The 26,769-nt window shown below is 40.4% G+C and overlaps 1 protein-coding gene across 1 annotated transcript in view; it reads left to right on the forward strand.

Annotated features, from left to right (window-relative positions):
* LOC122561234 overlaps window positions 1-26,769 on the forward strand; it is a 322,916-nt gene that overhangs the window by 275,520 nt on the left and 20,627 nt on the right. The window contains exons 18-20 of the mRNA XM_043712844.1: window positions 2,219-2,311; window positions 11,899-12,006; window positions 13,063-13,212. Coding sequence (XP_043568779.1) covers window positions 2,219-2,311; window positions 11,899-12,006; window positions 13,063-13,212 — 351 coding nt within the window. The remainder of the gene's footprint in view (window positions 1-2,218; window positions 2,312-11,898; window positions 12,007-13,062; window positions 13,213-26,769) is intronic.

Below are 26,769 nucleotides of genomic sequence, written 5' to 3' on the forward strand. Positions count from 1 at the left end.
AGGAGTTGGGAGGTCATGTTGCGGCTGTACAGGACATTGGTTAGGCCACAGTTGGAATATTGCGTGCAATTCTGGTCTCCTTCCTATTGGAAAGATGTTGCAAAACTTGAAAGGGTTCAGAAAAGATTTACAAGGATGTTGCCAGGGTTGGAAGATTTGAGCTATCAGGAGAGGATGAACAGGCTGGGGCTGTTTTCCCTGGAGCATCAGAGGCTGAGGGATGACCTTATAGAGGTTTACAAAATTATAAGGGGCATGAATAGGATAAATAGACAAAGTCTTTTCCCTGGGGTCGGAGAGTCCAGAACGGGAGGGCATAGGTTTAGGGTGAGAGGGGAAAGATATAAAAGAGACCTAAGGGGCAATGTTTTCACACAGGAGGTGGTATGTGTATGGAATTAGCCAACAGAGGAAGTGATGGAGGTTGGTACAATTGCAACATTTAAAAAGCATTTGGATGGGTATATGAAGAGGAAGAGTTTGGAGGGATATGGGCCATGTGCTGGCAGGTGGGACTAGATTGGGTTGGGATATCTGGTTGGCATGGGCGAGTTGGACCGAAGGGTCTGTTTCCGTGCTTAACATCTCCATGACTCTATGGTATGTAACATACACAATTCTTCTACCCACCTATCTAAGAGGAATTGGATATAATGGCTAGTACCTTTGCAATTTCCATCCTTATTTCACTTGGCACCCTCAGATGTATCCCATCCTGCCTGTTTGACTTGGCAATTCTGGACGAGAGCAAGGTCCAGTTTCCAAGTTTTTTCTCCACTCGTATTGACTTCTTGGTAGCGCCAGTCTGTGTGTTGGCTACTAAAATCTTCAGTATAGACAGATAGCCATTGTATCATTGGGAGGTTGAGGTGGAGTTTTACACGTCACAGCAGCTTATTGTGAGAATTCAAATCTATTATTCTATTATATTGCACTTGCACATTAGTACCCCGCATGTCATTTAAAGGTACAGCAGTAGTAATAATAGGGATGATTTTCAACTGCCAGGAACTCACATTTCATTTGAAAATTACTTGAAACAGATACAGGTTATTTTCCTAAGTAATTTACACTCTGTATTATTTGTGGGATCTCAGTTTGCAATTTTTGGATACAATCGTGGAATGTGCAGGTTTGCCCACTTCTGCCTGCTGTTCAGTGGCTACTCATATATGTGATACAAAACATTTTTATGTACCTCAAAGCTGCAGAAATGCTCCATCAAGGTTCCTTCACTAAAGATCCTTATCAGCATTGCTACTCTTCCCACCGCTAACCTCATCTGACCTGGCCTGGCAGCTACTTCAGAATAGAGTCTCACATTCTTCCTTGTTCATGGTTTGGTCCATCTTTGAATAATATTTGGATATCTCTTCGGGGAACTTGTGCCCTGTTCTGGATTGGGAATTAAAATCTGACGCTGGTAGGTTTCTTTAAAACTCATTTATATATACCATAATACATGCTGCATTTCTTGGTAAGTACATCACTCTGTCATGCAGGTTATTCCTTTAGTCATCGTAGATTCCTATATATGAATCCCGATGTCACTGTTGTATTATTATACACATTGCCATCTCAGTACTGTACACATCTGCAACTGATTGGACACAGTAGAGCAGAAAGGGATATCACAGCTTCCTGTAGGCATCCTAACAAAAAACAGGCCTACAAGCAATCCATTCATTGAACCAGTACCAACATGTGGGCAATGCAGCAGCTATACTGATGCTACATGTGTTTCTGATGATTTTGAGATGCCGGTGTTGGACTGGGGTATACAAAATTAACAATCACACAACAACAGGTTATAGTCGAACAGGTTTAATTGGAAGCACACTAGCTTTCGGAGCTTACACATGAAAGAAGTGAAACTATCACTGTATTCTAACAGATGAAAGGCTTAACAGACAATCGATTTTTCAATGTATAATTTCAATTACATCACACTGCAAATTTTTGCTATAAATCCTGTGTTACGATCGAGCCCTCCACAATCACCTGATGAAGGAGCGTCGCTCCAAAAGCTAGTGTGCTTCCAATTAAACCTGTTGGACTATAACCTGTTGTTGTGTGATTTTTAACTGTGTTTCTGATGCAATTCAAAGATTCTCAGCCAACCTGTTGCATTCATTTTCTAAAAGTGGGAAATGTGTGAAAGATACATTTCCCTCTCATTGACTAGACTCATATTTTTTTACTTTGTTTTTCATTACAGAATCGCTGTCTGTCCATAATTGAACACCTTGCAGCCAATCTTTTGTGGAAAGATGAAATCAAACTAATGAGTGAACCAGCTCTTTCTATTCAGGTACTTATCTGTGGGAAAATGGTCCTTCAAGAAAAATAATATGTATTCAGCTATGTGAAAATGTACATATTTCACTATCTGCAATGAAGTTGCATGCATCAATAATCTGCAGTTTATGTTGTGTGAGGACAACATTGAGACTGATTTTGATGTAATCCTATTGTTAAGTACCATAGTAGCCCTCAAAGTCTGGTCTTCCAAATGGCATTTTGCTGAAGTGTTGGAGAATATTTAACATTTCGAAACATTTTGAAATCAGAGATTTCAGCAGAGGAATAGAGAAAACTAGAAAAACATGTAAAATAAGAACAACTGTAAGGTTTAATTTATTGGACCCTCAGACAGTATAGTGAAAATTGTTAAGCAGTGCTCCATATTTAATTTCTAAAACGTTTTAATAAAAAAAATAATTCACCATGGGTCGTTAGTGAACAGTTACTGGCAACTATCTATCAACACCCTTTTTTTTCATTCATTCATTCACAGGATGTGGACATCTCTGACTAGATCAACATTTATTGCCCACCCCTAACTGCCAGTGCCAACCACATTGCTGTTGGTCTGGAGTTGCATGTAGGCTAGGAGAAAGTGAGGACGGCAATTGCTGGAGACAGAGTCGAGTGTGTGTTGCCGGAAAAGCACAGCAGATCAGGCAGTATCTGAGGAGCAGGAGAATCGACATTTCGGGCAAGAGCTTGTGAGCTGAGGGGGTAGGGAGATAAATGGGAAGGGGTGGGTCTGGGGGGAAGGTAGCTCAAAGTGTGATATGTAGATGGAGGTGGGGGGAATGTGATAGGTAGAGAGGAGGGTGAAGCAGATAGGTGGAAAAGAAGATGAACAGGTAGGTCATGAGGGCGGTGCCGACTTGGAAGGTTGAAACTGGGATAAGGAGGGATATGGGGAAATGAGGAAACTGGTGAGGTCCACATTGATGCCATGGGGTTAGAGAGTCTGAATGCGGAAGATGAGGTGTTCTTCCTCCCAACGTCGGGTTCTTAGGGTGTGGTGATGGAGAAGACCCAGGACATGCATGTCCTTGGCGGAGTGGGAGATGGATTTGAAGTGTTTGGCCAGGGCGGTTGGTGCGGGTATTCTGGAGATTTCTCTGAAGCGCTCTGCAAGTTGACGGCCAGATAAAGACGGCAGTTTCCTTCCCTAAAAAATATTAGTGAACCAAGTGGGTTTTTCCTTAGAATCAGCAATAGATTCATGTCCATCATTAGACTCTTAGTTGCAGTTTTTTAAAATTGAATTCAGATTTCACCATCTACTATGGCAGGATTTGACCAGGGTCCCAAGAACGTTACCTAGGGCTCTGGATTAATAGTCTAGAGATAATATCACATACCGATGCCTCCCTTACCCACCCTAACAGGTTGCAGTGTGTGAATTCTAACTTGTTGATGTTAGGAAGCTGGGAAAAATTAGACTCTGTGTCAAAGTGTGTGCTGCTGAATAGATGTGTTTATCACATGAGAGATTCGATGAGCTTCAAGGTCAAAGAGACAAACAGTTATTGTTTGGCTTTAGACTAGGATATTGTTATTAACATGTTGTAAATCTGAATTGCAATTAATAGGGAACACTTTGATTGTTTCTTTAAAATTGATCCATTCATGAGACAGTAAAATGTATATGTAAACAATTAATAAATGAAAGAAGTTTGCTTATTCCAATCAAATCTGTTGGGATTTAATTTATTCCTTTTCAAACGCCAATCAACAGTACAATACCTTATTTTATTCACTAGTGTTACTTATAATTAGGAGCAATAAGATGGAAGAAGCACTTGTTAAAATATCTCTCTTGAGGAAAATAATATATTAATTCAGCAAGATTTAATAACAAGCCATTTAGCAATCATAACACAAAATACAGGACAACAAATTTAATGATCATACAGATTTTTTTTAAAGAGGATTGTAGCTTTGTTCAGTGCTATGAAGGAAACTTAAATGAAAGTCAGTTGCTAACTACTTATTTTGTCCTCCAACCTGAATCGTTTGCAGCAATGAATAGTAAGCCTGTTGCTGAAATGAGTCTGCCTGTGCTGTTTTGCTTATAAAACAGGAATACAGGTGGGCAGGACAATGACAACACTGGCAATGTGGAAAATTGCCCAGGGTCATCATGGACACAAAAAGCAGGAAAAATCCAATCCAGCCAATTACCCCATCAGTCTAGTCCTGATCATCAGTAAAGTGATGGAAGGTGTCATCAACAGTGCTGTCAAGCAGTGCCCAGTCAGCAATAACCTGCTCAGTGACACCTAATGTGGGTTCCACCAGCGCCACTCAGCTCCTGACCTCATTACATCCTTGTTTCAAACATAGATAAAACAACTGAATTCCAGAGGTAACATGAGACTGACAACCCTTGGAATCAAGGCTGCATTTGACCAAGACTGGCATCAAAGAGGCCATTGAAAAACTGGAATCAATGAGAATTGGGAGGCACCCTCTCCACAACCATTCATTCAGGAAGATAGTTGTGGTTGTTGGAGGTCTGTCATCTGAGCTTCAGGACATTGCTGCAGGAATCGTTCAGGGTGGTGTCCTTGGCCCAATCATCTTCAGCTGCTTCATCAATGGCCTTCCCTCCATTATAAGGTCAGAAGTGGGATGTTGCCAATGGTACAATGTTTAGCACCATTCACAACTTCTCAGATACTGAAGCAACCCACCTTCAAATCAATAAGATCTGGACAATATCCAGGCTTGGGCTGACAAGTGGCAAGTAACATTTGCATCATATAAATGTGAAACAATAACTATCACCAATAAGAGGCAATCTAACCATTGTCCCTTGACATTCAATGGGGTTACCATCACTGATTCCTCACTATCAATATCCATGCGGCTGCCATTGACTAGAAACTCAACTAGACTTATCCCATAAATACAAGAGCAGGTTAGAAACTAGGAATACTGCAGCAGTAAAGCTTATCCACCACCTAAAAGGCATAAATCAGGAGTATGATAGAATATTTCCCATTTGCCGGGATGGCTGCAACAACACTCAAGAAGGTTGATACCATCCAGGACAAAACAGCTTGCTTGATTGGCACCACATCCACAAGCATCCACTCTCTCTGTCGATGTTCAGTGGCAAATGCACTGAAGAAATTCACCAAAGATCCTTAGATAGGACCTTCCAAACCCATCACAACTTCCATCTAAAAGGACAAGGGTAGCAGATACATGGGAATGCCACCTCCTGCAGGTTCCCCTGCAAGCCAGTCACCATCCTGATTTGGAAATATATTGCCATTCCTTCAGTGTCGCTGTGTCAAAATCCTGGAATCCCCTCTCTAAGGGCGTTGTGGGTCAACAGTATATGGACTGCAGTGGTTCAAGCAGCAGCACACTACTACCTTCTCAAGGACAACTAGGGATGGGCAATAAAATAAAAATCCGCACTGTAGGGATTCTATAAATTCTATTAAAAATTGGAGATTGCTGTAGAAAATCGCTATACCCATTCAGTAGAAAGTTTGCATTAACCAAACATTGTCCACAATTCATCAATGATATTATAGCCTATTTGTGTTGATGAAACGTGCGTTGTACCAGAACGACCTGTATTTTAAAAAAAACTAAAGCAAGGAAAAGGAGAAGGATGTGATGGAATCCCTATAGATATGATGAATAAATTTAGAGACAAGGCAACATCTTCAGCCAGAGGTGCCAAAACCCTCAATCAATTTGATTCACTCCATGTGATTTCAAGAAAAGACTGATGGCATTGGATACAACAAAGGTTATAGCCTTAACAACACTCTGCTGGTAGTAATGCAGACTTAAACTTCAGAACTCGCCAGACTACTTACCAAGCAAATGCTATAGCATTTTAGCTGTTAGAATATAGTTGAAACACTACATCTATTCAACATTGTATAAAATAGCCCAGCTATGTCCACAGGAAACAGGACAATGTTATCTGGACAATTTCTACCAAACCAGCAAAGTTGATCATCAGCAAAGTGACAGAAGATGGATGGACAGTGCTGTCAAGTGGTACAATAACCTGCTCAGTTGGGTTCCAAGAGGGTCACTCAGCTCCTGACCTCATTAGAGTGTTGGCCAAAACATGGACAAGAAGAGTTGACTTCCAGGGGTGATGTGAGAGTGACTATCCTAGATATCAAAGCTTATTCGACTGAAGGGGAAGGAGCTCTGGAAAAATGTAAGTCACTGGGAGGCAGGAGTAACTCTCCACAAAAATAAAAGCAAAGTACTGCTGATACTGTGAGTTTGGACTTAAAACAGGAAGTGCTGGAGAAATTCAGATTTGGCAGCATCTGCAGAGTTGGAAATAGAATTAATGTTTCAAGTCTAATATGATTCTTCTTCAGATTACGAGAAAGGTCATATTAGACTTGAAACATTAAATCTGTTCCTCTCTGTGTAGGTGCTGCCAGACCTCATGAATTACTCCAGCACTTTCTATTACTATGTTGGTAACTCTCTGTTGGCTGGTGTCTAACTCAAAGGAAGATGCTTGTGATTGGAGCTCAGTTATTTCAGCTCCATGATTTCACTGCAGAAGTTCCTCAGTGTAGTGTCCTAGGCTCACTCAATTACTTTCCCTCCACATCAGGTCAGAAGTGAGGATGTTAATTGATGATTGCACAATGTTCAGCAGTATCCACAGCTCTTCAGATGCTGAAGCATCCATGTCCATATGGAACAAAATCCATTCTGTATTAAGGTTTGCGTTGAGAAGTGGTAATAACATTCATGCCGCAAAAGTACCAGGAAATGACCATCTTCAACAATAGAGAATCTAACTATTTTGTTTGACACTCAATGCATTATCATCACTGAATCTAGCACCAATATCCTAAAGTTGCCATTGGCTAAATACTTAAGTGGACTATCCACAATAATACAGTGGCCGCAGAGCTGATAAGAAGACCATTGGAAATTTTGCAGCAAGTAATTTATCTCCCGACTCCTCAGAGCTTGTTCACCATTTACAAAGCATAAGTCAGGATTGTGATGGATGCACTGCCACTTGCCTGGACACTTCAAGAACACTTGAAAAACCCAACACCATCCAGAACAAAGTGGCTCACTTGTTGGAAAACCAACGTTCACTCCCTTCACCACCTCCATTAGCTATGGACATTCAACAATATTATCATCACTGAATTTCCCCACTATCAACTTCCGGGGGAGTTACCATTGACTAGAAATTGAACTGGGCCAGCTACATAAATACTATATCTATAAAGGCAGGTCAAAGATTAGGAATTCTGCGGTGAGTAACTCACCTCCTGTCTCCCCAAATACAGCCCATTATCTATAATATACAAGTCACTCATGTGATTAAATTCTCTGTATGTACCTGAATGGGTACAGCTGAAAGTGCTCAACACCATCTAGAACAAAGCAAACGACTCGACTAGCACGTCATCTACAACCTCACTTCTGTCACCACCAATTATCAGTAACAGCAGTGTGTACATCTATAAGATACAGTACAATAACTCACCAAGGTTCTATTGACAACATCTTCCAAACCCATAACATTTATCACCTAGAGGCTCAAGGAAAACAGGCATCTGGGAACATCACTACTTACAAGTTCCTCTCCAAGTCACTCATCATCCTGAGTTGGAAGTACATCATAGTTCCTTCATTGTTGCCAGATCAAATTCCTGGAACGCCCTCTCTAGCAGCACTATGGGTATCCCTACATCCCAATGGTTCAAGATGGCAGCTCAACACCACCTGATCAGGGCAATTTGGGATAGTCAATAAATGCTGGCCTAGCGAGCAATCCCCACACCCTGTGAATGAATTTTTAAACATTGAGATTTGGCAATAAATGCTGGCCTTGCCATTGATACCGAGAACCCATGCACAGATTATAAATAGGTCCACGAGTGATACTACCATTATTGGTTTCTCATCCTGAAGTTATTGCTGATTTGTCTTTTGGCAAATTGTTTTCCTTTGTCTTTGTGAACCTGACATGAAAGTGTCTGCTTCAGACAAATTTTGTTTATTTGAGGTAATTAATTTGTGTCTTCCTCTCCTGCTGGTTCAGTTGAAGTGGAAAGTAGCATCATTTCCCTTAATCAAAGCAAAGAACAAAATCTACTATTCTGAATCTGGGGCACAACAGCATTCTCACTTTACTTATAAAGAAAAGGTTAGGCTCTGCTTAATTAATTGTAGTTTGTAATCAGTAATAATTCTGAAGGTTTTATAATACATCCTTTTGTCCTATCTTGCTAAACTGATGGTGTATCCAAGACCCTTTTCCTTGTCAGTAAATAACCTTCTGCTCTTTACATAAATAATTATTTATTTTCTTATGGCTTTTACTGTACTTCACAAGGATTGCACTATTGCTTAATCATGAATATGCACATTTTTTTAAACAAGTGGAGAATTTCATGAATTTTTAAAGAGATTTAACTCTAATTAAATCTACTATCAGATGGGATATGAGCTAACAGCTCAAATATCAGTTTTCTACAAAGGGGAATAATACATTCCCTATTGTTAGGATTACAGCATCAGAGGCAGAAGAAAACAGTCAAGGGATAGGAAAGGCACATGTGTAATAATTTATCACGATTATCATTTTAGATAATTTGTGTAACTTTTACCTCTTTTTTAGGAAACTAATTTACAATACTGGGTTAAAACTATAATCAGGTAGCAAACTATTAACTAAAAATTACATCTGAGATATCATCAGTCAAATACTTAAAGCATTCATGACAAATTACTTTGTCAACTATTTTAGCATTGGTACTAATCTGTTTCAATTAAATGGGTTAGCACCTCTCTTAAAATGAAATTTGATATGAAAGGATTAAGATAAAATAATATGACATAATGTAATTGCCAGTCTTACATTGTTACTAATTAGTACAATTGTTAACAACATGAATCAAATGTGAAAATCCGCTAATTCTATGTTAAATTGCATAATGTTTCCCAAACTTCAACTGGTTTTTTTGAATTGTTAGTAGAATATTGCAGTGATTGGCAGATGACTTGAAATGAAGACGTAATTAATCAAGTGAATTTTAGACATTCTACAAACCATTTACCATTCAAATGATTATGAGCAGTGGCATCAAATAAAGATGAGATGCATTCTTGCAGAGTTAAAAGGAATGATGAAAGTTAAAGAGACAGAAAATTCACATTGGTACTATAAATATGTTCAAGGAAGGCCTGGCACATGCCAGCATGCTGCCTCTCAAAATATGAGCTGGTTCAAAGTACTTAAAACGTGGGTAAGGGGAAGGAAACATGAAGTCTATCCTTGAATGGAAATTTCCTTTCTCTGAATTTGATTTGATTTGATTTATTATTTTCACATGTACCGAGATACATTGAAAAATATTCTTTTGCTATCCAGTCAAATCATACCTTACGTAAGTACATCAGGGTAATAGAACAGAATACAGAATTTGGTGTTACAGCAACAGAGAAGGTGCAGAAAATATTAACCCTCATATATGAGACATTCATTCAGAAGTCTGAGAATAGCAGGAAAGAAGCCGTTTCTGAATGTCTTTGTACGTGTTTTCAAACTTTTGTATCTTGTGCCTGAAGAGGGTAGGAGAGATTATAATCGGGGTGGGAGGGGTCTTTGATTATGTTGACTGCTTTCCCAAGGCAGTGGGAAGTGTAGATGGAGTCAATGGAAGGAAGTCTGGTTTTTATGATGGTCTCCCTGATTGACTTAGTGTGAATCTCTGGCTTTGTTACTCTGGAGTCACATCACAATGTCTGTAGTCCTGTCCCTGGACTGTAGAGACACAGACCCCGAACCTGACTGCCCCAAGCAGCTGCCTGACTGTGCCAAAGCCCCTGGACTGTTACTAGAGGCTGTGTTGACAACTCTCTGTAATTTCTTGAGGTCTTGGGCATACTCTGTAATTTCTTGGAGTTACCATACTCAACTGTGATGCATCCTGAAAGGATGCTTTCTATCATATATCTATGAAAATTGTTAAGAGTTATTGAGGACATGCCAAATTTGCTTAAAAGTAGGAAGTAGAGGCGTTGGTGTGCGTACTTGATTAAAGCATCAATGTGGATGAACCAGGGCAGATTGTTGGTAATATTTACTCATAGGAACTTGAAACTCTCAACCATCTCCACCTCAGCACCATTGATACAGACAGAGGCGTGATCTCCACGCCACTTCCTGAAGTCAATGACCAGCTCCTTTGTTTTGCTAACAGTGAGGGAGAGATAATTCTCTTTACACCAAACCATTCAGCTCTCTATCTCTTTCCTGTACTCTGTCTCGATGTTGCTTGAAATCTGACTTTCTGTGGTGGTGTCATCAGCAAATTTGTAAGTGGAGGTAGAGCTGAACTTGGCCCCACAGCTCCCTGATTGACTTAGTGTGAATCCCTGGCTTTGTTACTCTGGAGTCACATCACACTGTCTGTAGTCCTGTCCCTGGACTGTAGAGACACAGACCCTGAACCTGACTGCCCCAAGCAGTTGGCTGACTGTGCCAAAGCTGCTGGACTGTTACTGGAGGATGTGTTGATTTCTTGTGCTGGGGCTTCCTGACTGAAAAGTGTTTCCTTGACTTGAATGTGAATGACTACTCTTAGACTTTGAGACATGGCCAGCTGATTGGTACACATGTGGTGTGGATGCTGTGTAGGCTGCTGATACTTGGTGCTACTGTGAGATTAACATAGCCCAGTAGTGCAGAACAGAAACATGTCCACCCCTTGGACTGGTCACTGCTCATAAACATGATAAATGGCCTGTAAATCTGGACAAAGGTACTTGAGACTTTAAACTGTGGCTGAAGGAGTAAAGTACAAAAAGCCAAGACAACACAGGAATGTTGTTAGCATCGAAGTATGTGTAAAGTGAGTGAGTGCTAAGAGAGCAATCACAGAGCCATGAGATTCAACCTGCTCCAATTCACCAGTTGGGTGCTAGAACCTCTGTGCAAAATTTCCCGGCAGCAGCATTCCAACGAAATGTGCTGGTGCACTTCAACGTGCAGCATTGAAATGCAAAACTGCACTGTATTTGGATCAGAGATATGCCATGAGGGTGCAGTGAGGCTGGCATATGCCTAATGCCAATGTGCGTGGATGAAGGATGTAGGCACTTGTTGCCCATGGAGCATACCCTGGAATGTTGGTGACTGCTGTCCAAGATGAAGGGCTAGAGGAGCAAGCAGAGAACTGGAGTTGCCAGTGACCCTCTCTGACTTTCATGCCAGTAATTGTCATGTTGTTAGGGTTTGATGACCTGTCCCACAGTTTGAAGTTTGATACTATGTAGGAAGAGAATAATTTAACGTTGCTGCCTACCATCCCTGCCTTTGGATGGCTATGTTCTCTACTTACCATCCCTGCCTTTAGATGGCTATATGTTATCGTGTTTTTTCTTATCTCAGAGATCAGCAAAATGTAGTGGGCTGCTATCCAAAATGTCTTTTAGGAAAAAGGTAACAAAAATAATAAACTTGAACATAAATATGGATAAACAGTTTTATTCTAGCTGAATCACAGTGTATTTTTCACTGATGTAAACTCCCTTTCATATTGTTTATAGCTGTAAGCTTTATTTTTGCAGGATTCCCTCGTTGCACTCTTCACTGATTACTATGTTGTGGAAGAACTCAGCAACTTGTCACTATTTAATTTTCTGACTGCCATAGAGAAATATGCATCAACAAACAGGGTAAGCCCTCCAGAAAATGCTTGTTATAAATACTTACCTTTCAAATGGATGCAGATAAAATACTTTGAAGTCATTTAACTTGAGCATGTATCAAATTTTTCCTGTGTCTGCTCATTTTTTGGAAGGATATAAAAGGATCTATAGACTGATAAACTATCATCAGTCACTTTCTTTCCGCAAGACTTATATAAAAATATATATAACAGATGTATGTGATTTGGGCTCTCTTTAACTGAATAATGGGCACAAAGATACTCATTTTGTTTAAAATAGATTAGTCAAAATACATGCATTTTGACCAATGGATATTTTACATGCACTTTGCAGTTGGATATGTTCCAAAGTATAGTATCTATCCATCTATAAAAACTTTCCATCTAACAAGTATCTATCACACTGTGGTTGACACATCTGTTGTAGATACAAGGCAAATGTAGAAGTATATTTTTAAAAGAATGAAAGCTTGTAATTTCCTGCTTTTCTTATAGGTCTGTGTGTGTGGGGAATGGATACTTGGAAGAAACAATATCATCCATCTGACCAGAAAGTTCTTAATAAGAATGAACCTCTCATTGACCTTAGAGCAGGCCTTTTTAAAGCAATAGAACTATGCAGCCTTCAGGGAAAATCTGAGGGTTTTTGTGGTATAGTGGTAATGACCCTACCTCCAAGCCAGAAGGTTTAGGTTCAAGTCATATATACTCCAAAGGCGTGTCATAACAGGTCGATTAAAAATATTTTTTTCAAGATTAAAGCTAATTGGCATATTGTTCCACAGTATTAGCAGTTTGTTGCATAACTCTTCAGTCATTCTAAAATAGTGATTCATTTCTTTCTATTTGCATTGAGCAAATCTGTGAGATTTACAAAGGTACTTTGTGTGATGAAGATAAATCTTTTATACCAGATGTGAAAATAGTGACAAAGCAGTTTCCTGTTGAGATAAGTTATGTTGAACTCCTTGATTTCTCTCTACTGTTTCCAGATTCATTAATATTGATACCTTTTGTAAGTGTGTATTTCGCTCTATCCAATTTTTGTTCTTTGTGTTCACAGCTGATTGCCGTATTTGGCCATATTTTGTGTGGGAAGTTGGATGCCGTGGTGTTACGTTACATTGTTTTGATGGCCGAGCTGGTGAACTGTGTCTCCTGGCAGTCTGTTAGTGATTTCCAGATGTTTGTCTCTGTAGTTTATTCTTTACAGGTAAGCTAACAAATTAACTCAGAAGATTCTGCATGTGCACAAACAAAAAAAAACACACATTTAGGGTTACTTCACTTGCAGTATTTCCTGTATCAGAAGAGTGATTGCAATAATAACATTCAGCTGGTAAACTGTTGAGATATCTTTGAAGGATTCAGTGGAGAATAAATTCATGTAAAGCTGTCTACTTATTGCAATAAAATAGATTCTCCTGGGTTTAAAACAATGCTGTTAAACTAGAACAAAGAGTTTTGTACTCAGCTGGGTGCAATCTGACAGAACTTCCCAAAATTGACCCTAATTAACTGTGCAGATAACCTCCCTGCCCATTCTGGGAGAATGGGTCTGCAATTCAACCCTAATTAAAGCTCTCCACTTTTTCCCAGGCTTTCTTTTATACAATTTCAACCATAAAATACTGCAGTTGCAGCACTTCACAGCTACCCCAATCACAACATTGAATCTGGTGATAGCTGGATACTGGTTGTGGGGGACTACATTTATAGTCTGCAGTAAACATTAAAGAAGCACTTGCACTTACATGGGAAATACTTTAACATATAATTGCATGTAATAAACTGCACAGGATCAAGTAATTCAGCCCAACGAGTCTTTACTAGCATTTATGATCTCCTCAAGTCTTCGCCCATCCTTCACCATCAACATTATTATCATAGCCCTTTGTTCCCAGTGCATGATATGCTTACTTAGCTTCTCCTTAAACACATTTGTATTATCTATCTCAACTAATTTCTGTAATAGCACAATTCTCACACTTAGCATTCTCTAGGTAAATAAGCAACTTTTGAATTCCTTATTTGGTTCTTTTGGTGAGTCTGTTAATTGATGGTCGTTTCTCTACAGTTGAAAACTCTCTCACTCTCTTCCTCTTTGGGTGGAAATCTTATAGGGATATATGGCAGAATCACATGAGAAGTCCAGGAAGGCCTATCTTGACATCTGCAGCAACTTGCTTCATCCTTTATGCATTCGCCATGAGGCAAATCAAATTTCTCACTGGGCAGTGGCAAATTGCCAATTAAAGGGGATTATAGCTTATTAAGTGCCATATTAAAGGCATAATTCACCTCATTAATGATCTGATTCCTATCTTACCAAATGTGCTGAACAAGCTAGATGTCAGGAATTCTCAATGTGGTACTCAGAACAAGTTTATGGTGACTTCAACTCATTACTTGCTGCGAGGAGTCTCCAAGTTGCTCCAAGTATAGAAGAAGCTAAAGGGGATTGACAACGTAGAGGTAGACTGGACATTTCCTCTCATGGGGCAATCTAGAATTAAGGGTCATTTTCAACTGTATGGGGTGGCAGGTTTTAAACTAGTGAAGAGAAATCACTTCTCAAAGGATTGTGAACCAGTGGAGGTATGGTGGAGACCAGGACACTAAATACATTTAAGGAAGAGATAGACAGATATTTAATTAGTAATGGGTTGAACAGTTTTAAGGAGCAGGCAGGAAAGTACAATCAAGCTGAGATCAGCCATGATCATATTAAATGGCGGAGCAGATTTGAGATGTTGAATTGCCTACTCCTGTTCCTAATTTATGTTCAGCAAATATGGTTACATTACAATTTGCTATTTCATAGCAGTCATTGATATGGGTTGTAAATGGCTGAAGCTCAAGCCTAAATTGGAGAAGCAATGGCCTCTAGTAATCCAGAGGCCCACTTGTTGTTCAGGCTAGGAGAGTGGGCAAAGAAGTGGCAGGCAAGTGGAGTACAATGTTGGAAAGTGTGACATTATGCATAGAATATTTTCTGAAAAGGAAAAAAACTTCAGAAATCTGAAGCACAAAGGGACTTAGGAATTCAATTCTCAAAAGGTTAGCATGCAGATTCAATTAGCAGTTAGGAGGGCAAATGCAATGTTAGCATTCATTTCAAGAGAGATAGAATACAAGGGCAGGGATGTACTGCTGAAACTGTGTAAACCTCTGGTCAGAGCACCTTGGCATATGATGAGCAATTTTTGGCCCCGTACTGAAGGAAGGATTTGCTGGCCTTCGAGAAGGTTCATATGAGGTTTACGAGAATCATCCCAGGGATGAAGGACTTGTCTTACGAGGAGTGGTTGAAGACTCTCAGTCTGTACTTGATACAGTTGAAAAGGATGAGGAGGAATCTCAATGAAATTTACAGAATACTGAGACGCCTGGATAGAGTGCACATGGAGAAGATGTTTCCACTAGTAGGAGAGACTAGGCCCTAAGGGCACAGCCTCAGATTGAAGTGACAATCTTTTAGAACTGGGATGAGAAGGAATTTCTTCAGCCAACAGGTGATGGATCTGTAGATGTCATTGCTGCAGAACACTGGAAATTAAGACATTGAGTGAATTTAAGACAGAGATAGATACGTTCCTGATTGGTAAGGGAATCAAGAGTTATGGGGACAATGCAGGAGAATGGGGTTGAGAAGCATATCAGCCATGATCAAATAACAAGAGACTCGATGGGCCAAATGGCCTAATTTTGCTGCTATTTCCATATGGTCTTGCTCAGCGCCAAACAGCATCTTGGGGTAGAATCCATGGGGAGAACATACTCACTTCTCGTCCACTGACATTGCATCCAACATTTGCCAACTCTTCACAGTTAATGCTGTATTAAAGCTGCTCAGGTGCTTGGAGATTCCACATGAGCAGTGTGCCAACACAATGACTTCTGGTTCAGGAAGCTGCACACAGATGTTGGTCATCCACTTACTGATGGGAAAAATACCAAGGAACGTAACTCACAATGATTGTGATACCTCTCTGATCATCTTGTGGGATACTTAGGAATGTGCATTGCAGGGCACATCTGTAACTGGCATTGAACTGTGCAGGGACAGGCATGTAGGTCAGCATTGAGTTAGGCTGCATCTCGTGGCTGCTAGGTTGCTGTCTGAACAGTCACTTACTTGGCAACTATCTGCATGCTAATGGCATCCATGCCTTGCTGTGATGTGCAATGCTTGTTAGTGCCACACACAGACACACACATATACACGGTCAAGCGGAGTGTCCAATTACAGTCTGGGGAGTGGGGAACAATCAGTCCTATAGAGCCAGCACCATCAGTCAAAGTGATGTAAACACAGCAGTCAGGGGTCTGGTCAATCATGTCGAGGGGCTATTTATTGAATTTGGTCAAAGAATGTGGGCCAATTACAGTCCCGGCAATATATCTGTTGATTGTTGAGTGGTGTTCAAGAGGAATCTGTAGGAGCGGTGAAGGGGATCACTGTCAAGAGGGGTGAGGGAGTGAGACTGGGGGTGAAAGCAGAGGCATGTGTACAAATGAGAACACACTCATTAAATGGAGGGTAAACTCAAGGCATATTAGGCAGAGGGACATTGGAGATCATGGTAGGCTACAGGAGGTGGTGTTTTTTGCAGTGGCCACCATGTGACTTTCACAGGGAATGCAGAGCACCACAGTAGGTATCAGTAAGGTGTAATGTCAGGGTTCAGGCAGGAAGGAAGGATAGTTGGCAGCAAAATTCAATGTAGAAGGTCTCCATGTTGAGGGGAAATGGGTGGAAGTGGACTGCTGGGGTAGAGACATTGTGATGCTGCTGAGGACCAAATAAACCGGCCGGTGCACTGCTCACTCCTCCACGTGTTGGGGAAAATCAAATTTCTCAACCAAATTGGTCCTGAAATTCTTACTCATCATAAAATAAGATTTAAGTCAGGGACTGAGTAGAAATTAATGATAAAACATGATAAATATTAATAGTTAAATAATTTGACAACTGATCAAGATTTTGGATGGGCTAAGTCTTTTGAATATTTATGGTAGTCACAAACAATGGTATCATTGGTAGATTTGTTGACTGAAAGATGGTAATTATTGAATAGGCTGTTTTAACATTGTTCACTCTTTGCTGCCAGATTTTACTTCTTCCAGATTAGCAGAAGAATATCACTTTGACAAGAGTAGAAATGTACAGAAAATTAATTACATCAGGTTTTTTCATTACTTCCACTGAAATTTAATTCAGACTTCAAACAGACTCATCAATACCACATATCATACCTCTAAGCTACAATTTTATACATTGCCCTGTACTGATCTTTTCAAACTGTCAATTATGTTGAGCGTGTACTGCGTTGGGGGAATATTATGAATAATTTCACCAGGACACTGACCCATTAAATTCCAAATGACGCACAAACAATTAAGTTTGGATATGCTTTACTTTTCACCTGGGTAGTTTCTGGGTGTTGGCATTGAAAAGGATAAACTGCAACAAATGTCTTACTTGCTGATGTCTCATTTGGATTGAATCAGATTCAATAAGTTTAGCCTTCTTGGATATATACAGCAAGTTCTGTGGCTTGTCGACGTGTCAATGTGCAACAAATGCTTTGACATATAATAAAACAAATTATTCTGTGAAAGTGAAGGTATAGCTGAGATTTTTTTAACGTTCTTGGGCATTTATCAAAAAGATGTACCTTCTCCCAGAGTGATTCTACACAGAGTTTGCAGCAAAGAAAGGTCCCGAAATGTTAACTCTGCTTTTTCTCTCCACAGACTACCAGACCATTTTTTTTGATTTCCAGCTTCCATTTTTTGTTTTTGTTTTGCAGTGAAGTGTTGTTAAGTTGCTTTGTAAGACAACTAGATTACTAGATTACATTACAGCGTGGAAACAGGCCCTTCGGCCCAACAAGTCCACACCGACCTGCCGAAGCGCAACCCACCCATACCCCTACATTTACCCCTTACCTAACACTACGGGCAATTTAGCGTGGCCAATTCACCTGACCTGCACATCTTTGGACTGTGGGAGGAAACCGGAGCACCCGGAGGAAACCCACGCAGACACGGGGAGAACGTGCAAACTCCACACAGTCAGTCGCCTGAGGCAGGAATTGAACCCGGGTCTCTGGCGCTGTGAGGCAGCACGGCTAACCACTGAGCCACTGTGCCGCCCACAGGGTAAGCTTAGTAAATTGTGCTTCACCATGCTTTTGTGTGGTTTCTTTGGGCCTTGATTCAAGCTCAGGCCAGACTTCTTAGTAACCTCTAAGCTTGTTTTGCTGTTACACAACACACGATGGTAAGGATACAGAGCAGATTGTTCCCTGCTGTACAGGGTCCAACTTCTTACTGGAATATTAACTTATAATGACTGAGGTCACCCATGTTACTGCTTACCTCATCCAGATATTCATTAAACCTGATCACTACATCGCCCCCACCAAATACTTTGCCAGTCTTGTACTAAAAATATTTTCTTAACATTACTAACTGAAACATCTAATTAAAGAAATTCCCCTTCAGGCTCAACGTAGTTTTGACCCCACTAACACCCCATAAAGTCCATTTCTCACAGATTCAAACATTGTGGAGATCTTCTAATTCTCTGGCCATTTGAAATAATACTCAATGGCAGAAACGCTGGCCTGCAAGCACACATTCAGAAACTGAAACAAGAAGTGGAGGATTAGTAACAATCTCCCAAATGTTCATGGCACTGAAGGGGCAGGTGGCTAGTGGGCTACTGCATTGGAATGAAATCAAGTGAGTGCTGATCACAAGGGTACCACTTCCATTTGACTAGAATCATTTACCTTTACCTCTTTGTGATACCTTCTATTGAAGAAGAAAGCTGGCAATGAAAGTCTGCTGCACAGTGAAGCTGCACAATCGAAGAGGAGCTGAGGAATATCTCCATTCAATTATAACAGCAGGGCAATAACACCTTGAGAATCATGTGCCACATTTTCAATTCTACAATAAAGAGATGAGTGAATCATCAGGAAGACTTCAGAGCATTGATTCACTTACCTAGAATATTGAACAGCCCACCATGTCTGTGCCAACCATGATGTTATTCTAAACTAATTCCATCTGCCTAAACATGGTCTATATCCCTCTATTCGCCACCTGTTCATGCATCTATATAAATGTTTCTTAAACTCTGCTGTCATATCTGCTTCTGCCACCTCTGGCAGCATGTTCCAGATCTCCTAGAGTAAAAGACTTTCCTCACACATCTCCTTTAAACTTTCTCCCTCTCACCTTAAACCTATAACCCCTAATATTTTACATTTCCACACTGGGAAAGAGACTCTGACTATCCAACCCTCCATGCCTCTCATAATTGTATATACTTCTATCACATCGTCCCTCAGTTTCTGACACTCTAGCAAAAACAATCCAAGTTTGTCCAACCTCTCCTTATAACTATTACACTCCAACATACCGGTAAACCTCTTGTGCAGATTCCTGATGAAGGACTTTTGCCTGAAATGTCGATTTTTCCTGCTCCTCAGATGCTGCCTGACCTGCTTTGCTTTTCCAGCACCACTCTAATCTAAACTCTGGTTTCCAGCATCTGCAGTCCTCACTTTTGCCTAAACCTCTTGCACACCCTATCCAACTACTCTACATCCTTCCTATAGTGTGGGGACCAGAACTACACACAGTACTCCAAATGTGGCCTGACCAAAGTCTTACACAGATGCAATATGACCTGACAACTTTTATTTTCAATGCCCCTGATCAGTGAAGGCAAACATGCTGTAAAACATCTTTACCACCTTATCCATTTGTGTTGCAACATTTAGGGAGCTATGAACATGGACCTCAAGATCCCTCTGTATAACTATGCTTTTAAGAGTCTGGCCATTTACAGTATACTTTCCTCTTGCATTTGACCTCCCAAAATGTATCATCTCACGTTAAACTCCATCTGCCATTTCTCCACCAAACTTTCCAGCTGATCTATATCCTGCTACATCCTTTAATATCCTTTCTCACTATTCATATGCCCATCAAAATACATGTCATTTGCAAACTTACTCATCAGACCACTGACAGTTTCATCCAAATCATTTATGTATATTACAAATAAGAGAGGTCCCAGCACTGACCCTTGCAGAACACCACTGGTTACATACCTCCACAGAAAATCATGCCTCCACAATTACTCTCTGTTCTTCTATAACCAAGCCAATTTTGACTCCTCGTTGCTAACTCACCATGGATTTCATGCGATTTGATTTTCTGGATCAGCCTTCCATAAGGTTACCATGACCTTGTTAAATGCTTATGTAAATTCAGTGTAAACCACATTCACTGCTTTGCCCTCATCAATCACCTTCATGACTTTCTCAAAAAGCTCAATCACGTTTGTGAGACAAAGGACTGATGAAAATTTCTTCAGACTGTTTCCTTCACTGTAGGAATCCTAATCAGGACTGTTTGGAGAGCATCTGGAATCTCAGCAAAACACTCTGGATGAAAAGGGGAACTTTAGGATTACGTACTGTCAGATCAGACAGCATCTTTAGAATGATAGATAAAGCTGAAGAATTTTCTCGACTCTTATACAAAAGTGGAGCATTGTTCTCATGCTTCAGTACTTCTAAAGATTTTTTCTTTATGTATAGAGTCTCCTGTTGCTTGTATTCTTGGACAAACTCACCTGGCTGACTTTGTGTACTGCTGAATGAAATACCAAGGGTGACAGTTCCTTAAAGCTGAAAGTATTGGAACTTCCACCACTTCATCAGTGTGTAACACTTCTTGATTGGTGCTGCCAGTTAGAAAACCTGATATCATGACACATTGACGTGAAGATATCTGATCTGTCTTGGCCCTGGACATGTTTCAGAGGAATCTTGATATACTTAATGAAGAACCGAAGAGTCAGATACGCAGGATCTATTTCTGGATATGACAAAAGGAAGTCTTATGGCAAATTGCAATTGGGTTCACCTTCTGGTTTGGAATTTCTGAAGAAGGAAGAGGCTCATATTCTTCCAAGACAATTTGAAAAGGATCATAATGCTGATGAAAGTTTTGGAAAAGCTTAGAAAGTTCCTCACAAAATGGCATCCAATCTTTTCAGCATGCGCCTTCAATAAGTGGAGGAAATTGTGGGAAACCCTCACAAAATGTCATTCAGATCCTCTTTAGAAAAAAACACTGCTGTTTCTGAAGATGCTGAAGTAAAACCTCTCGGATAGAGTGTCGGCTGTTCATAGCAATTCCTCACAGAATAGAATATTGTCATCCTCTTAGCTGAAGTCATCATCCAGTCAGAAATCATCTCAATAAAATGGGAAGCCTTATGGCATCTGTAGAAGACACAATTGCACACATGCCCACTGATTTAACAAGGGTTTGGTTTTTGAAATAACTCCACAGAGGGCGATATCCCGTCACCAAGTCACCCTTTATTTACACGTGGAAAGTCCTTGACACTGATCCAACTCTCTCAGAGCCAGCTCTCCAGATTGTCAGGATGCCAGACATTACTATTTTTAATCTGTCAGTCAGGGCTCCCTGATTGGACCAGGTTAACAGCCCCAGTCAGAGAACTCATATTCTATGAGGATCACTGGCTGACATTATTGCAATCACTATAGTTTGATTCTCTAAGATATAAGTAGGCTCTCTACAATCTTTAACATTGTAGACCAGCGCTGCTTAAAGCCAACATAGAGCTTAAAGCCTAATGCTGCCAAAGGCCTGGGCCTTGTCACGTGAGTTTAAAGATGCACCCACAGCACTGTTTTGCAGTAGGAGGTAAGACAGTGATGGTTGATCTTGAATCAAGGAAACATTTAATATTAAAGTTGTTGGCATTCAGAATGACTAACTAAGAATTCTGGTTGTGATTATCATGTATTCTTAAGGGGCTAGTAGCCTCAGTGTGTCCAAGGAAGTTTTTTTATTGTTAATTTTAAAGGTTGTGGGCATCGCTGGTTCAGCCAGCATTGATTACCCCTCCCTAATTGTTAAAAGTCAGTCACATCACTGTGGGCCTGGGGTCACAGGTAGGCCAAGCTAGGCAAGGTTAGCAGATTTCTTTTTGACAGTAGTTACTTAGATGTCAATAGGCTGGATTTTTTTTTGTTCTAGATTCTTACTGAATGCAAGTTTCACTGTCAGTCATGATGGGATTCAAACCCATATCCCCCGAACTTTAACCTTGCATTCTGAATTACTTGTTCAGTGATGTTACCACTCTGTCACCACCTCTGTCTGCTTCCTCACGTCAATCAGCCATCACGCTAATGTCTTTGGGAAATTTTCTGAGGATCCTCTTGCCTTGTAGTTCAATCTTGCTTCCTGGTTGCTCAATCTTGCCTTGTGAGCTTCCGCTTTATCTGAGGAAACACAGAGTTTACCTCAGATTGATATCTCTATCACTGTGACCATATTTGATTGTGTTCTTGTGTGTGTTCTTCAGCTCCTGATACAAATTCAGGCTAGATTTCACACTGTTAAATTTTATTTATTGTTAAACTGTACAAAGATAATAAGAGTACAGAGCAGCTCTGAACTGTATAGGATCCAGCATCTTAGTGTTACATTAACAAAGACCACTGTGGTCATGGTGGCATCAGTACTTACCTCAGAAGCTTCTCCACATTTTCATTAAGCCCTATCTTTACACTTTGGCAATCAACAAATGTAGTCCACTCAGAATTACATTGAGGAATGGAAGGTGAGGACCCTGAGGCAGACAGTCTGCATCACCTAACGTGGCAAACAGAGAGAGGATCGCTAGACAGGCAGACTACACCACTGAGAGGAGGTAAGAAAGGAATCCTATTGCTGGCTGTCAAAGATAGAGTTACATTTATTGGTACTGATTGGAAATGGTTTTTTACTATACTACAGGATAGGAAGTATTTGATGTCTGTATGGTAAATTGTTAAGGTCATTTCTATGCTTAAAATTTGCAAACTAGAGACTGAGCTGCAGACACTGCAATGCATCAGGAGGGATTATTTGTACCAGGAGGCAGTCATGCCATTCAGGATATGGTCCTCTCACTTGGACAGTAGTCAGAGAAAGGAGAATGTGACTGAGAGTGATGGATCCAGAGGGCAGAAGTGTCAACACCCAACATGTTTGAGGTTTCCTCAATCTGTTTGGATGAGAGTGGAGGCTGCAGGGTGGGTATGCAAACTGACCGTGGCAGCATGTATAGAAAGCCTTTCAAGTGGGGCAGCAACAAGGGATGAATTCATAGCAGGTGCAAGTACAATGAGAGGTGTTGACATTGTTCTCTGTTCAAAGAGCAAAAGTGCAGACAGCTATGTTGCCTGTCCAGTCAGGATTCAACATCTGCTCATGGGTGGAAAGGAATGTACAGTTGGAGAAGGAAGATCCAGTGGTCATGGTCCATGTAACTACCAACAACATAGAACTAGATAAGAGGTTCTGCATAGAAAGTATGAGGAGCTAGGCACTAAATTGTGAAGCAGAATATCAAAGTTTATAATAACTGGATTATTACCTGAGTCATATGAAAATTGGCATTGGGTATCTAGAATTAGAGAAATGAATACATGGCACAAAGATTGGTGCAGAAAATGTGAATTCCAGCTCATGGGCTACTGACACCAATACCTGGGAAAGTTAGGCAGTAATATGGGACAGTCTGTGCCTGAACTTTGCTGGGTTCAGTGTTCTTGTGAGCAAACCCTCAAGGACTGGGACCACAACTTTTTACAATTTACAGTCAATGACATAAATTAGGGCAGCAAAGACATGGTAGCTAAAGTTGCAGAAGATGCCAAGATAGCTAGGAAAATATGTTGCAAAGAAGTTATAAGGAAGTTGCAGGTGGATATACAAATAGTAGAATAAGTTGACAAAAAATCTAGTAAATGGGCTATAATGTGAAATAATATGTACTTCAATTTGATAGGAAGAATAAAATAGCAGAGTATTTTATAAACAGAGAATGACTAAAGAATTTAAAGGTGCAAAGTAATTTAGGTGTTCTGGTACATCAGTGACAAGAAGTTAGTATGCAGATACAGCCTGTAATTAAGGAGGCTAGTGGAATGTTTTCCTTTGTTACACAAGAAATTGATTATAGAAATAAGAATGTTCAGCTTCAGTTGTACATGGCATTACCTAGACCACATCTCACTGTATGCAATTTTGGCCTCTTTATTTAAGGAAGAATGTAAATGTTTTGGAAGCAGTTCAGAGGAGAGTTATTAGACTGATACCTGGAATGAGTGGGCTGCCTTCTGAGGATAGGTTACACAGGCTGGGCTTGTTTCCACTGGAGTTCAGAAAAGTGAGGAGTAATTTGATTGAAACGTGTAAGATCCTAAAATGGTCTTGACAGAGTGATTTTGGAAAGGATGATTCCTCTTTTGTGTCGGTTCAGCACAAGGAAACATTGTTTTAAAATTTTTAATCACCTTTTCAGGGCAGAAATGAGGAGAATGTTTTTCTATCAAAGGGTCATGTGATTGTGGAACTCTCTGCTTCAGAAGGTGATGGAAGCAGGTCATTGAATATGTTAATATCAAGCTGGATAGATTCTTGTTAAGCAGAGGAATCAAGAGTTATTGAGAGTAGATAGGAATGTGGAATTGAAAACACAAACAAGATCAATTATGATCTTGTTGAATGTCGGCTCAGACTTGAGGGGCCAAATGGTGTATTTCTAGTCCTCTTTCATATGCTCTCTGATCTTGGTTGCTGATAAGATAACATTGACTCTTTCAGCGATCTTCATTCAACTTCCTGTAATGCAGCATCACCAGACCCCAAGCTCACCATTGCTTTGGGATTGTAAAGTCACTGTGTATTCTCAGATACTCTTATTATCCCTGACATGACTGTTTGTGGGCATTATTAATGAGTTATCATTTCTCTTTCTTTTTTCAGATTTTTTTTCTTTTTTGCCTTCCCTCCTTCACAAGTTCCTTTCTAATTTGTACAACATGATGATACATCAATATATTTTATTTTGTGCTATTCTATGACTTCGTAATATTCCTTGATGCTCAGAACAGTGTGCTCCTGTGTACATAAGACCAAGTCCTTAATGCTTCAGATCTTTTGTTTCATATCAAGTGAAAGGTTGTTTTTCTCTTTGTTACCAAACAAGGGACATCAAAATGTAGGATAGAGGATGCACATCACTGTACTGTGCACTGATCAACAGGGACAACCTAGCTCCTATAAAAGTGCATTGATGCAGGGAGTTAATAGTCAACGTGACCTCAATTTTAGGAGTAAAGTTCTGAAGTGCGATCCCTAAAGTGCGATAGTGATCAGTGACTTTTATCCCTCAAGTCCAGTGGATCATTGGATAAAGATGCCTTTAAGTTAACCTTCTCAGTTCCAAAGTAACAAACTGTTGTTTATTCCTATCAGAAGCTTCTGATCGATGAGGAAGGTATTTTTCTGCAGTGTGGATTCTTTTTCTTGGAAAACACTTTTATACCCTCTTGATCTGACCTTTATGCAGGAGAACAAAAGGACGATGCACAGCAGTTCTCGAAATATTCCAACAAAACTTTCTGTGTCCGTCCAGGATCAGGTCAGGAGCAGCACCAAGTATATAGACACACACAAACACAAACGATCTACCACTCTGGTGAAGCCACATCACAGGATGACATGTATGCTCAAGAGAGGAAGCTGCATGCCGTAGACAGAGCTAATTGATTTCACAGTTATGAATCAGGTCAAGTTTTACAGTCCTGTCATGTCATGTTGTGACCATTGTTGGAAAATTAAAAGACTAACTGGAGAAGAAGGCTCCACAAACATTCCTTTCTCAATGATAGTATAGCTCAGCATATGAGTACAAGAGGACTTTTTGCAACCATGTTTAGGCAGAAATGCTGAATGGATGATCCATCTTGGCCACTTCCTTTGTCACCCATGACAGACCTACAGAGTTTCTTAAGCAAGTCTGTGTTTGTAAACCTGTAGCTAAGTTGTTAGACCAAACGACCATACAACATAGGAGTGGAAGTAAGGCCATTCGGCTCATCGAGTCCACTCCGCCATTCAATCATGGCTGATGGGCATTTCAACTCCACTTACTCGCATTCTCCCCGTAGCCCTTAATTTCTTGTGACATCAAGAATTTATCAATCTCTGCCTTGAAGACATTTAGCTTTCCGGACTCCACTGCACTCCGCGGCAATGAATTCCACAGGCCCACCACTCTCTAGCTGAAGAATGTCTCTGCATTTCTGTTCTGAATTTACCCCCTCTAATTCTAAGGCTGTGTCCACGTGTCCTAGTCTCCTCGCCTAACGGAAACAATTTCCTAGCGTCCACCCTTTCCAAGCCGTGTATTATCTTGTAAGTTTCCATTAGATCTCCCCTTAATCTTCTAAACTCCAATGAATACAATCCCAGGATCCTCAGCCGTTCCTCATATGTTAGACCTACCATTCCAGGGATCACCCATGTGAATCTCCACTGGACACGCTCCAGTGCCAGTATGTCCTTCCTAAGGTGTGGGGACCAAAACTGGACACAGTACTCCAAATGGGGCCTAACCAAAACTTTATAAATTCTCAGTAGCACAACGGTGCTTTTACATTCCAACCCTCTTGAGATAAATGACAACATTGCATTCACTTTCTTAATCACGGACTCAACCTGCATGTTTACCTTTAGAGAATCCTCAACTAGCACTCCCAGATCCCTCTGTACTTTGGCTTTACGAATTTTCTCACCGTTTAGAAAGTAATCCATGCTTCTATACTTATTTCCAAAGTCCAAGACCTCGCATTTGCTCATATTGAAT

The sequence above is a fragment of the Chiloscyllium plagiosum genome, chromosome 22, assembly GCF_004010195.1.
Source record: "Chiloscyllium plagiosum isolate BGI_BamShark_2017 chromosome 22, ASM401019v2, whole genome shotgun sequence".
Lineage (NCBI taxonomy): Eukaryota > Metazoa > Chordata > Chondrichthyes > Orectolobiformes > Hemiscylliidae > Chiloscyllium > Chiloscyllium plagiosum.